The sequence below is a fragment of the Rhododendron vialii genome, chromosome 1a, assembly GCF_030253575.1.
Source record: "Rhododendron vialii isolate Sample 1 chromosome 1a, ASM3025357v1".
Taxonomy (NCBI): Eukaryota; Viridiplantae; Streptophyta; class Magnoliopsida; order Ericales; family Ericaceae; genus Rhododendron; species Rhododendron vialii.
The window spans coordinates 1,428,739-1,441,959 of record NC_080557.1 but is presented as its reverse complement, the minus strand read 5'-3'; the positions used below and the strand labels follow the sequence as shown (position 1 = coordinate 1,441,959).

General features: G+C 37.8%; 2 protein-coding genes across 5 annotated transcripts; both read right to left on the bottom strand.

Annotated features, from left to right (window-relative positions):
- Positions 1 to 144: 144 nt before the first annotated feature.
- On the bottom strand, positions 145 to 6,460 carry LOC131308222 (mannosyltransferase APTG1). 3 transcript variants are annotated; one of them, XM_058335077.1, is made up of 10 exons: positions 6,326 to 6,460; positions 5,288 to 5,561; positions 5,066 to 5,183; positions 3,558 to 3,662; positions 2,953 to 3,239; positions 1,537 to 1,818; positions 1,177 to 1,378; positions 746 to 897; positions 480 to 642; positions 145 to 396 (listed from the first exon to the last, which is right to left on the bottom strand). In XM_058335077.1, the coding sequence occupies exons 2-10, from the start codon at positions 5,518 to 5,520 to the stop codon at positions 313 to 315; spliced, it is 1,626 nt and encodes a 541-aa protein (XP_058191060.1). In that variant the 5' UTR covers positions 5,521 to 5,561; positions 6,326 to 6,460; the 3' UTR covers positions 145 to 312. The 3 variants fall into 3 exon arrangements, with proteins under 3 accessions (XP_058191060.1, XP_058191069.1, XP_058191079.1); XM_058335086.1 differs by having other exon boundaries at positions 5,288 to 5,562; positions 6,329 to 6,439; XM_058335096.1 differs by lacking the exon at positions 6,326 to 6,460 and adding an exon at positions 5,851 to 6,298.
- Positions 6,461 to 7,304: 844 nt separating this feature from the next.
- LOC131308258 (GCN5-related N-acetyltransferase 7, chloroplastic) lies at positions 7,305 to 12,615 on the bottom strand. 2 transcript variants are annotated; one of them, XM_058335139.1, is made up of 6 exons: positions 12,499 to 12,561; positions 12,255 to 12,453; positions 10,959 to 11,114; positions 10,160 to 10,255; positions 8,557 to 8,677; positions 7,305 to 7,604 (listed from the first exon to the last, which is right to left on the bottom strand). In XM_058335139.1, exons 1-6 carry the CDS (start codon positions 12,537 to 12,539, stop codon positions 7,432 to 7,434), a joined length of 786 nt encoding a protein of 261 aa, XP_058191122.1. In that variant the 5' UTR covers positions 12,540 to 12,561; the 3' UTR covers positions 7,305 to 7,431. The 2 variants fall into 2 exon arrangements, with proteins under 2 accessions (XP_058191122.1, XP_058191115.1); XM_058335132.1 differs by having other exon boundaries at positions 12,255 to 12,615.
- Between the last annotated feature and the right edge of the window lie 606 nt (positions 12,616 to 13,221).

The following is a 13,221-nucleotide window of genomic DNA, read 5'->3' as shown; positions in this document are numbered from 1 at the left end:
ATGTCTGCATTGGTAAAGTTGATCAACGTAATATATGGGTAATGTTAGTTGATTGTGCGTTGACCATGGATATCTACAAGTCACTCATCCCTAAGAGGAATTAAGCAAAATCAAGTCAATGTTTAAGGGTTTAACAAGAAGACATATCAAACAAAAATGAATCCGCATACTGATAAGTCAACTTTCAAACAAATAAAGGAGCATGTTCCACAAAAACGTAGTGCAATAGCAACAATGACGAAGCATCCAACTGAAAAGAAACACGTGTACCAAGTTATGAAGACCAGATATGCACTTGTTATGGACTAAGAGTTACTGGTCTTTTAAAGAATATATAACCACGGATGCTTGAAGATCTCGGTCAACCTTGAAGTGAGCATGGAAAAACCTTCTTTCCTGCCAATCACAATCCAGATTTAATTGAAAAACAACAGAAAATGCAAGGATTCTGACACACAAAGCAAAAAGGAAAAATTTACCTCTTGAAAAGAATGAGATGTCAAAAAGTCCTTAAGTAGTTTTTCTTGTGAATCAAATAGAACAATATGACTAGGTAAAGACCAATTCTTTGCAAACTCTGCTGCAAAACCAACTGGATCCATCATGAATCTGTCTGACTCATCTAAAACTCCTTTCTCTTCGCTGTTAAATAGAACATCAAAGCCAAAACTGAACATTATAACACAAGTCCCCAAGCAAAAGCACCAACAAGAAAAAATCTTCAATACATTCCAACTTTCACTACCTGGGCGAGCAGTCCAAAAATTGCATGGGAAGGTTGTGATGCAGGGTAGAGTAATAAGGTAAGGCATGGCAAGGTGTCAAGAAAACTATACTTTCAACTTTCCCATTAAGAGCCTCTTTAGATAGATAATTCATAACATCTTCAGCTCCTCTCTGTCCAGCACAGTTTGCAGGTATGCAGGTAAGAATCATCCAAAAGATAGTATGGAAAAAATTGTGTCCAACATAACTATGCAAAGTCTCAGGTTCTTTCTGTAAATTAGCATTTTATGTTTTCAAAATTGAGGAGCATATTAATCTTCTTCCTTCATGAGAAAAATAAAAATAAAAAGAGGTTGACCGTCGAAGCGATATCTTCCCTTTGTGCTCTTTAATTTAGTATCAAAAACAGAATTTAGCTAGTATCATGTGTTAATGAAGCAGATCAAGTACCTGATGAACCAAACTCATATAAAACGCCATTGGAAGATTGGTAGCTAGCAGAAACAGGACCGCTAAAAGCTTTTTTGAGGGGCACTTTGTTTTAATTCTTATAGAGTCTTTTGTTCTACCATATGATGAGTCTGGCTTTCCAATTGTTGCTAATGAGTACCCAGAGAACATAAGAGCTATTGGAAGCACAGGAAGGACAAACCTGTTAGAGTCCCATAAGATGATGAGTGTATAACATCCATGATCCAAACCAGCGAGTAAAAACAGTGTAGTCCAGGAAAATGAAAAGAAAAACAATGAGAAAAGAAAACTAATAAACTCAATAACAGGAGCATGAAATTAGAATTTAAAAGGAGTTACCTGAATTCTTTGTGACCTAGGACACTATAAAGTCCTAGAACCCATGCAATAAGCCCAGAAAGCTTCCGCTGTTTAGACGTAATAATGCCAGCTATGGAAAATGGTAGGAAAGTGAAGAGCATAACCGGAAATCCCTGAGAGAAGTACCAGTGCCACTTGTGAGTTCCGTAATAGTCTCCGCCAGATGAAAGAAAGTTGAACTTCAAAAAGTTAAGCGGCACAAGGACCCATGAGCCGTACATCAAACGATCCAATAAACATGTAAGTGTGATCACCAGAAACCTGATATGATGAATCAGAGAATAAAGGATCCAATAACATGGCCATCAAAACATCAAACTGAATTCAGTGGAGATTTCCTGGATTCTGAGAAATTTTGTTTACGTTTACATTTTCTGTCATACTTCATGCTAGCTGAAACTTTTACATGCTTAGAAATCATATGAACAATTTACATGTTTTAGAAACTCAGATGGGATCTAGAGCAAATTATAAAGGCCTTAAAATCCTCATAATAAACAGCAGGTTTTAAATTCAATTCAAGTATCCCTTCCTTTCTCATTGTTCGATAAATGTCATACAAATAAAATTTCCAAATTACCCCTTCTTTATAAGTGTATTGTTTTCCTACACTAAAAATGCAAATGCAGCTAATGGCATACAAATCTACAAATTAAGTTCTTCAAAAAAATTGAAACTTTCTGCAAATTGCAGTAGGTCATATTCATTCACAATCTTGATCGACAAAATTAATTACTCGGATTCTGTGGGATTAAGTTTGTGCAGAGCCGAAAGCACTCTAGTTAAACTACTTGTATCCACAATGTTATAACTCAAAGTGTCAGTACTGAGATTATTAATCACATAACATGACTTGATTAAGCAACGAGTATAAGACGAAATACCTATTGAGCAAAGTAAAAGAAAGGAAAAGATTACGAAAAAACAAGAACAACTTCTACCCCCACTATTTGGTCCATAATGTGGTGTCTTTGCATCTTGTTTTTTGGCTATATCTGGTCTCTGTACTGGATTTGTTTCCTTAGTAGTATCATGTTCAGGCTGAATTAGCCTTGGCTCAGGTGTGGGAGGTGGCTTATTTGGTTTTTCTGGCTTCCTTGGAGTTGGGTCTTTGCCATATGTTTCTCCACTCTCAAGGTTATACTTGTTAGTCCTTGTTTTTTGGTTCATTTTTGAATGCCTTCTCGTACCAAAAAAAAAAAACTCAGACCCAACATGCAAGAGAACGGTCATATTTGTAACTTGTTTTATCCCGAAGGAGTGTCGTGTTTGACATGGTGTTGGACATAGAAATTGCTCCTCCTAATGAGATGTCGAGATCCTAGGCACGAATCTGTTTTTTTATTTTCTTTTTACATTGATAATTGGGGGAAAAAGTGAAGGATGATTACCTACCCAATAGGGGCCACCTCAAGAAAAATGAAGTTCAGTCTATCACGCGTCACAAGCAACTCTAAAATGCCAACATAAGCCCATGTAATAGCACTTGTTGGTCGAATTGCACATGCTAATGCTGCAGCAAGCAAACCCCACTTTCTTGAAACTGAGTGAACTTCACTTGAAGAAGCTCTTATACAGGGCCAGTGGTAAAGCCCCACAAGTGTAAGAACTGTCTCCAAACTGTTGGATAGAGTACGAGTGAAACAGTAAAACATAAACCAGTTTGTCAACTGCGAAAAGAGCTGCAATGGAATTAAGTACATCAACCATCACAAATGAGATAGATATCCAGACCTAAGCAATTAACAGCCCCTTTGGATGGTGAGAAAGGGTGAGATAAGAAAGGGGAGCCCTTTCTTACCCAATTTCACCATTTTTGGTGAGATTTGGTGAGAAAGGGGAAGAGCAAATCAACAAATCCCATTTTTGCACTTCTCTCTACATTTCTCATCAAAATACTCCATCCAAATGAGTGATTTGGCTAGAAACCATAATCCTTTATTTTCTTTCCCTCAATTCAAAGGGACTGAAACAGCACAAAACACAAACTAGAAGGATACTGCCCATTGCGCGGCACGGCCACCAAAGAGTACATGAGAGAGCTTGTACAAGTAAAGATCACCAACTGCAGAGAACATAGACTGCAGCATCCTTGGAGCTTTAATCTATGAAAAACGGTGACAATTGTCACGACAGAAATTCTAGGATACTAAATTTGAAAGCTCATAGACCACATGTTGTGTACGCACCAACAAAAATCATCCAAAGACCAAATGTAAGAGTTTGGTAAATTGGTAGCCAAAGTGAAACGAACCAGTAGTGCAGAAACAGAAACTACAATTACTGTACAGAAACAGATATTACAATTACTGTAAGGAATATATATATATATATATATATAGAGTCCGTCTCCCGTAAGGACCACCTTATTTTAATAAAATGCGGACCTCCCTTTCCCGATTGAATTTCGATGATCCGAGCCGCTCAATGTGTTCAGAACGTGATTTTAAGGATACTTGCTAGAAATCAGCAAAAAAAATGACCGGGAAGAGCTTCATCCGAGCAGTTTTTTGTTTATTTTTTATCGAACGGTTCAAACAAAAACTGCTCGGATGAAGCCCTTCCCGGTCATTTTTTTTGCCGATTTCTCGCGGGTACCCTTAAAATCACGTTCTGAACACATTGAGCGGCTCGGATCATCGAAATTCGATCGGAAAATGGGAGAAATGAGGAGGTCCGCATTTTAACTAAAATAAGGACTCCCTCATTTGAGACTGACTGTATATGTGTGTGTGTGTATATATATATATATATATATATATATATATATATAGAGAGAGAGAGAGAGAGAGAGAGCGCGCTTAAAAATAGCTCTAGTTCCTGCAATACGGCTCTAAGTTCCAATTTTTAATTAACAGAAGCAGCGAACTTGCTAATTTTAGTTTCATGGAAGGACGGAAAAGGGGAATCCGTTGGCACCAATAGGTATCTCCATCTATTGGTCACCAAATAGTCCCAAGCACCCAACAACACACCAGACAGAACATATTCGTGTCACAGCCAAAGCATGAAGCATTCAACTTTCGTGCTTCAACTTTCGGTATTAGAACTACTTTTTCAGGAAGTCTAGAAATTCTTGGGATTACAATCTCCCATCTACATGAGAGGTCAGAATATATTCTTTACTATCAATTGTGAGCTTCTTGTACTACAAAATCATTAAAATTGGATGTTCCAACTCCAAGTGTCTAATTTGGTTACGGCGTTAGACACCATCACATATCCATGGCCTTATCCAATCCAATAGACACAGGTATTCGGAGGAATGGAAGAGTTCGTTTCACAATGCATAAAACCATTGCCCAAGACTGAGTAAACCCCAATATCTTACGGTTACAAGTACAATATACCCGTTAATGTCTTGTGAACTGTACCAAAACATATGTCAAACACGTTATTGCAACTAGTCACAAAACATATACATACTAGAATACAGATTTCTTCATAGGCATATTCTTCGCAAAGATCTCGACAATGTTTTTACTAGCGAACTGGGAAAAAAACTTACCATGAATAATGGGGTATCAAGATGAAATAAGGCAAGAACTTTGTAAAGACAAGAAAACATCATGGGATGCAGATAGCTACGAATCCCCCTTTCCCATTCCCATGTCAAATGTCCATATCTGTCATTTAATCAACCAAATAGACATCATTAGCAGCTTAGTAAGAGACAAACCTAGTCAACAAAACCAAAAGACGAAACAAATTTGGTTAGTAGTCTTTATACCCAAATGCAATCCGATGAGCGACTTCTAAGGCTTGCCAATGTTCATCTGGGTTAAAATATGTCTGCACCAATAAAGAATTTGCCATACGCATAGCCATGCAAATAACAAAAACCCTCCTTGATGAAAACTTTGGATTAGAACTTGAGGTAGTCACTTTCTCTCGGTCAGACGCATTCGGACTTTCAATCTTATCTTTGTCATCCACATTTTTAGCACTCTTCCGGTGTCTCATGCTTTATCACAACCAGATGAACCGGATTGAGAATAAATTATCTGTCATGAGGTAAGCCAAGTATCAGCGCTCTTTGCATATCCGAATTCTGAATCCTTCGCACAATGTTGGTTCCTTTTGGGAGTTCCAACTTTTCAAGGAGACCATATATTTACTGCACAGAAATTCACATAAAAACTTATCGATTTGGAAAACTACAACTTTATCTCTAGCTTAAAAAGTAGTCATAACCATTTATAGGATATGTTTTTCAGGAAAACTAAAATATGTACATGCATTTTGGACAACCCTAATTGGGAAAGATATAAAACCAGATCATTGCAGGAATACATTTATTCTCTGTGTGCGTGTGCGGGCACAGCTAAAATGGGCTTGTTCAAGTTGAAATCTGTTTGTTCGTTAACTAAACACTCGGGCCAATCGCATTCAACAGGTATGTTTTCTACTTAGCTTGCTAGCACCCCATGAGTACTCTCCCCCATTAACCACATCAATTCCACCTCAAAAGCGGGTACGTTTTACACTTCCAAGAAAAACCCAAAATCTGTTTTTGCTAGAACCAGTGGAAGACAAGAAATGAGAAGTAAAAGACTTCAGTTCCGGTCTCAGAGGACTTCCATCGAACAATTGGAATGCATTTGGGTCCTACATTGAACACCAACTAACCAAACATAACCACTCGTGGTGTTATATGCTTCCAAGAAGAGATACAGAAACGTCAAATAGCGGGAAGAACAGAATAGAATCGACAGATCAATCAGACTCATCAGACAAATGAGAAATTTGAATTGCGAGCTCAGCTTACCTGAGATTTGAAGATGCAGAAGCGTTGTCGTAATCTTGATTTCTACTAGTACTTGGGTAAATCTACGGAGGCCCATATATTCGTTGGGTTAGTCTTTGTTTTTGGGCCGGGTTTTTAGTCCATGTCGCAGAGATCCAGTAACTCGTTCTTACCCAAAAAGTAATGGGATTTTTTACTTTTAATAGGCCCGAAATCATTAGAGATCAATGAGTTTTTTTTATTTATAAAAAAAAAAATTTGATTTTTTTGTTCATTACTTTGAAATTTCTGTTTTGCAGAACGAACAATCTTTCTAATGTGAGTTCACATTATTTTTCTGACTTCGGTATTTTTTGTCTACAACTTACTTTTTGGAATTTTTTTAAATTTTCGTTGTGATTTTTGAGATTAATTATTCCTCTTCACAAGAGGAATCAAAAAAGTATAAAAATGTAAATAAAAAGTACTAGTTGTTTAATAATTTTTCATCTTTAGTGATTTTTTTTTCTTTTGGTCGTAATTTTATAAATTTTAAATTTCTCTCGTCGAGACGAATAGTTAATTCAAAAACTAAAACGTGAATTCAACCAAAAAAAATTCAAAAAAGATGACACAAATACCGAACCGAAAAATACCAAAAACATTAGGATGAACTCATCTAATTAAAACTCGTTGAAGATATCAATTTTATCAAAAATCATGCGTTTTGAAAAGCAGCTTCTTGACCAAAGCAGATTAGCAAAGTGAATTGAAACTCATTTATCTCAAGATAAACTCAATACGATTATGCACAAATTAACCTAACCTCAGGATTTTTTACATGAATAATGTAATCGAGAAACGGATACCATTCTATCTTCTTACCTCAGAAAAAAGGGGAGGATTTAAGGATCAAACCTATTAGTTGACCCGAATCAGTCGAGGAGCGCGTAAATTGGCCCAAACACCCGAGTTATTAAAAAATGGACACTAGTAGACCTCACCCTCTCAAGACGATAAATTTCCATTCCCTTTGTTTTTCTCTTTTCATTTCGAATGCAAGAGAAAGTTACAACAAATACGCATGGATAACATGCCATCAGTGACTAACAGAATAACAAACATTGTGGTTTTCTGAGGTTGTGATATCACAAGTCGAGGTTGTTAGGGATCGCAATCCATAAAAGCATCCGTCGTGGCCGATCAAGAAACCTAGCTTTCCAAGTGGGTTCATCGCTTTCATATACAAAACCACTTTTCATGTACAAGTTTTTTGCTGATTCATTGTCAACGGCAACATGGGCATATAAATCCGATATCCCTGCAGGGAAGAATAAGAAGTACAAATACAGGGTTAGATTTAGAACCAAGTTGCTCAAATCACTTTGACCTTGTTTGGTCAAGGGTTTTGGAATCCAAATCCAAAATCCCAAAATGAACGGGGTCTTTGATTGTATCATTGGATTTATGCAGCTAGTTATAGGAAAGCATAAGACCGATTTATCAAGCAGTGGATATTAGGAAGAACATGCTTAAGAGTCGGTGCTTATGCACACATGTTAAAGACTATCAATGCATTTAACCATTCTTCTGGTACAAATCAGCAATTAAGTTTTCGCCCCCAAAACCTTCAGCATCCTATTTGGATAGAGGATTTGGGTAAGGAAAGTGAATGGAGAAGTTGAAGGATCTGGCCATTGCGAGCTGTTAGCTCCTTAGAACTATTTACAGTTCCATTTTTTTCCTGTACCTAAATCCTCCAAAAAAAAAAAAAACGAAACAAGAACATACAAAAAACTTGTGACTCTACTCGAATCTGGACAAGCACATGTTATTTTAGCTACAAGACACGGATTGCATCATTAAAATAACAGCTTAATCTTATGCTATGTTTTCCAACTTTTAATCAAGTATCCATGCTCTTTATTATGGTCTAGTTACAAGCATGGTTGGCTACAGCCTACAGCCTACAGGCAATATGCTTCCAATGATGCAAGTCTGCAGTACTTCTCAGAGGAATGACAATCTGAGTCTAATTTGTTAGTTGGTGCATATTGATAATACTCGGATGACATTGAACACCTGAGAATTGAGATGAAGATTTTCTAGCATAAGAACTATTAACATATGAACTTAGAAGAAGGAAAGATTTGTCTATTCAAAGGTCGAGAGATAGATTAGGTTAAAAGATGAACGTGTTAATACAAGCGATGATGCCATCATGGAGGTTGAGGCAAAAAAATTGAACTACAAATATAGTAGGAAAAGATTACCCCAATCTTCAGCAACCAACTTGGATTTTGCAATCAGCATATAACCCAATCCATTTCTATGAAGTTCTTTGGCGACGCATACATTGCTCAAATACGCTCTTGCGAAGTCACCACCAATCCCCTAGAAAGGAATGCCCAAATGACCATAACGAATCAGAATCAGTGCAGTATAGAATCCTACTACGATCAAGAATTAGGTCATAGTTGTCAATATCCTAAGGTTCGAGATAAACTACATTAAAAGATGCAATCAACACCCACTTCCAATTACGGTATTGAATATGGATTGTAAAATGGTGAAAGCTAAATAAGACATGTTCTACACGATAAACGTTATACGCTCTTTCTTATAATGATTTAAATTTGTATAAGTTCTTTCCATTATGAAATGAGGAAACATGGTTCTAAGTTGATAGGTTATGTAAGATAGCTTGATATACATTGTTGGGCCCATTTTAAGCTTAAGCTTTTGGGACAATTGGTAACTTAACAAATTACTAGAAATTCATAGTCAGATGTTAAGGCATAGTAAGAATAAGAAGGAATAATCGAATTCAAACATGGATTAACCGTGATTCTACAACAAAGCATCATGTAAGATTTCACCAAAAATGCCTTGAAATAAACAACCATGTCATTGCATCTTATCCTCTCCCATAATCAAGGCATAGTTTAATCTCTGCATAAGCAGCCTCCTCAAGCAATCAATCATAAGACTTGTTGGCCTGCCACAAAAGAAAATTAACCACCAAAACCTTCCAATCAACCACGATCAGCAACAGGGCTGGAAAAGTCATCTCTAACTTCTGACATTTCTTTCCCACACTATAACATCTAGCGCACTCGCTTCCACCACCAACCCATAGCCACTTACTCTTTTTTTTTTTTGATGCTTACCCATAGCCACTTACAATCACAACCATCAATGCCTAAAAATTTCTGCACAGCAGCAATTCTATTCAGAATCTTTGCAGTTGTCATAATGGCAGTGTGGGTATTCACCAGCAGCTTGTACTATACTACTACGTTTTTGCTTTGACCTTTGTCAAGTTTAGAATGAGGCAGCAATTAGCACTTCCCTGCAACTTTAGTGTTCAGAAAGATATAACCATAATATCCACATATCTACACGCAACTGTCATATACTTTAACCTTTTCCTATCATGACAACAACTATCGCAACCTACATGAAGACAATAGTAGTATAGTTTCCATCAGAATATCCACGGGAAGCACACTACCATTAACCCGTCTGGAATCACAGAAACAAACATGAAAGCCCATCTTTTCTATCCGAAATCTAGTTAAATTTCTGTGCGGAAGGAGCTTGAAGACTTAAAAAGGCAAAAACAAATACAATACTTGAATCAAGGAGAATCAAACTTCAGAATCTAGTTGAATAAAATGTGAAAGATACATATCCCCAAAAAAACGAAAGGACGAGGGAAAGAAAGAGAGGGAAAAAACGGACAAGTTCATATGAAATCTACATCTATCATGAACGAAATAACGAATCACATAAACCAGACATGCCCTGGTTAAACCAAGTAAGAAAATATGTATCACATGCATTAACTATTTGGAGATAATAATGAGATTCAACCTGTGGCTTCATCCCAGTTATTTCATCTGGAAGGTGTATACACTGATTAAGATCAAGGGTCCCGACCACTACCCGATCTTCTCCATTCTCTGAAAACTAAAGATGGAATTATAGAAACAGAAAATTAGACATTGCATCTCATAGGCAGACACGTGAACATATCATTGCTTATTCAGAGCAAAGTTTATTAATGTAAACTCTGCCAACACGTCTGATTAAACAAAAACGAAAACTCTGCCAGCACAGAAACTGAGTAGATTGCACAAAATGTCAATAAATTTCAGAATTCTGCATCCGGTAGCATTACTGAACAAATTATGAAACGTTGACTATTTTAAGAGACTCCAAGATTATACAAGAAAAAGCTATGCGCCCTGCTTTCTCGTGCAGTCCGACAAATACGTCTTTATCTCCAGTTTTGGGATTGAAAACTCAGAAAGTTTAACTAGAAAGAGTAAACACAGGAGAAAAGAGAATCCTAGTCGATTTCATCTAAACCTCATAATTTTGTCAGGCTAAATCATGAAAAAGAAGCTGATCTCCATACAGCAAATCATCTTCTGGAAATTCAAAACCTGTTGTACAGGCATTTGTTGCATATGTAAGCCCACATTATCCGATCTTAATCGAGTTCATTTATCTCCTCGAGGGATGTGTTCGGTCGGATGATTACAATTCAACCAAGACTCTAGTAACAGCAGCACTTATTTTCTTTAAACCAAAAGGCTTATCCAGGATCTACAAAGTCCATCATTAATGAAATAGTTACATATGCACAAAAGAATGGAAATAGTCATACCATGCATGTGGTGCACAAATCATCTGAAATGCTTAACACATGTGACAATGGAAGGCTGGCGTTGATGCAGGTAACTCTTCCAAAGCCTGTCCTCTTCCCAGCAATACGTTCCTTTAATGCTTCAAACTCACGCTCGGCCAAGTATTTCTTATAATCCTAACAAAACTTGACAAGAAGAGGGTAACATCAGTGATTCAGTATGCTATTTATGCAGAGCATTGTATTAGTCCCTTTTTACTGTTTTCATCTTAGTCCCTTTTTAGGCCCTTAATGCTACTAGGATTTGTAGTTGTGGTTGAATAGGTTTAATAGAGTTAATAGGAGGTCAGAAAGTATGTAAAATTTTCCTCACTATACGAGAACTACATCATCTACAATTTGCTTCCGAATGCGGGACTTGTGGGTGCCCTTATGTTGCATGGACAATCCAAAATATATAAATTACCTGCTCTCTTGAGTTAGGGGGTACGAGTTATGTATCCACCAAGAATGAAGCTTTAACATTAGCTAAAGAAACATTTGGATGGGAAATAGAAATTCCTCATCTCCACCATTTGATTTCAATTACACCTCTAAACAACTTACAAGTAGTTACAACATATAGATAATAATACTACTGGTGTTCTAAAAGTCGCTAGGAGTTAGTCGAGCGGAGGAGGGGCGCCGAGCATCTAGGCGCCAATTTGTTGGTCGCCTAGCACCTACGACTAGTTGGCCGCGTAGGTCGATTTTAATCTAGGTGTTGGAACCCCGCCTAACACCTAGACCCCAACTGGTCGGCCGCCTAGACCGACATCTAGAACACTGTAACTGCAAAAAATCCAATACAGATTAGTTTTCCTCATGTGCCCCCATATCCTTCAACTTTACTGATTATCCCAATTTCCCAAGGTTTTCGGGAAGTCTAGCATTTTGACCCTTTGGTTGCAGGATCGTTATGTTGGGCAGACGAATCCACCCCAAACTTCCTCCCGCGCTCCCAAGTCAAAAACTCCTATGAATCTCGCTCCTATTGAGAAAGGAGCGTGCTATCAGTAAGAGCTGTTTTTATCCTCCGCCCTACTTCGTGCAACCAAGTTAAAGCACCCACTCGCACCCCTTAATTGTTTGGCATCAAATATTCACTTTATGGTTTCGAATAACTCACGTGTTTGGGTCGCGGAAACTTGGCTAATCCAGGGCCTATCCCACCGTCCAGTAGCGGCCCGGGCATCAACTATTCACTATAGATTGAGCAATTATGAAAACTTAACTAACTATGCTGAATCGATCAAATCCAACACAAGGTCAACTCACTTCGACGCCGACGACGGACGGGCTGAAATCGTTGAACGTTCGAATGCGGAGACGGGCCGCGGCCCAGAGCTCGTCCTCGGAGACGGCTTCGGCCAGTTTGAGCGCCGATTTGTCGAGCTTGGTCGGGTTGCAGACGTGCGAGGAGGACGCGACGGCGGTGATGGGGCGGCGGCGGGAGGTGGCGTGGAAGGAGAGGTGGAAGTACGGTGATGAGGAGGAGGAAGTGGTAGTGGGATAGTAAGGGGGGGAGAGTAGTAGCGGAGGTGGAGATGTAAGAACTGTCATTGCTCTCTCTCTCTCTCGGTCCACTTCCAGAGTGTTTTCGCACCGCGGTCTATACAAGCGTCTTTGGCTACGCTGCTTGGGTGAGAAAGAAAGGAAAGTGTGATTTCCCATGTGCCATTTTGTTTACCGTCCTTAAAATATGGTAAATATTATACTTTCTTTTATTAATTAAAATGGTATAAACTCATATTACAAAGTGATGTCATATTTATCATGTAATATATTATTTGATAAGTATAACATCACCTTGGGGTGGAGTCCACATCGTTTCAACCAATAGAAATGAGTGTAATATTCAACCTTTTTAATGAAAGATGAACAAAACTCAACTCTAATTTCCCACCGTCTCATTTCAACGGGCTTTCTTGCACTTTCTTTTCTTACCAAATATTACCATTTTTTGTGAGAAACAAAAATGGTTGTATAAAAAGTTCTTGATTCTTACCATCTCTCACTTTCTCTCACATATTTATGATGTGTTTGGAAGTGTTTTTGAGAATTTTTTACTTTGATTTTTGGGGGTAATGAGTGGAGAGAGAAATTAGGATAATGATTGTAGATAGTGATAATGAGTGGAAATAGATAGAGAGAAAATGAAAATAATGATTGAAAATATGGGTAATGAGTGGAAAGATAAATGAGAATAATTATTGGAAGTATAGGTAATAAGTATTTTTTGAAC

Bases quoted from the DNA above. Each gene is read 5' to 3' on its own strand.
- LOC131308258 (XM_058335132.1), bottom strand. From the start codon at position 12,539: ATGACAGTTCTTACATCTCCACCTCCGCTACTACTCTCCCCCCCTTAC. The intron at 11,115-12,254 runs GTGAGTTGACCT...AAGTTTTGTTAG, and splicing joins CGTCCGTCGTCGGCGTCGAA to GATTATAAGAAATACTTGGC. The intron at 10,256-10,958 runs GTATGACTATTT...TTCCATCTTTAG, and splicing joins ATTTGTGCACCACATGCATG to TTTTCAGAGAATGGAGAAGA.
- LOC131308222 (XM_058335077.1), bottom strand. From the start codon at position 5,520: ATGAGACACCGGAAGAGTGCTAAAAATGTGGATGACAAAGATAAGATT. The intron at 1,379-1,536 runs GTAACTCCTTTT...GGACTCTAACAG, and splicing joins CTAGGTCACAAAGAATTCAG to GTTTGTCCTTCCTGTGCTTC. The intron at 397-479 runs GTAAATTTTTCC...TGTGATTGGCAG, and splicing joins CATCTCATTCTTTTCAAGAG to GAAAGAAGGTTTTTCCATGC.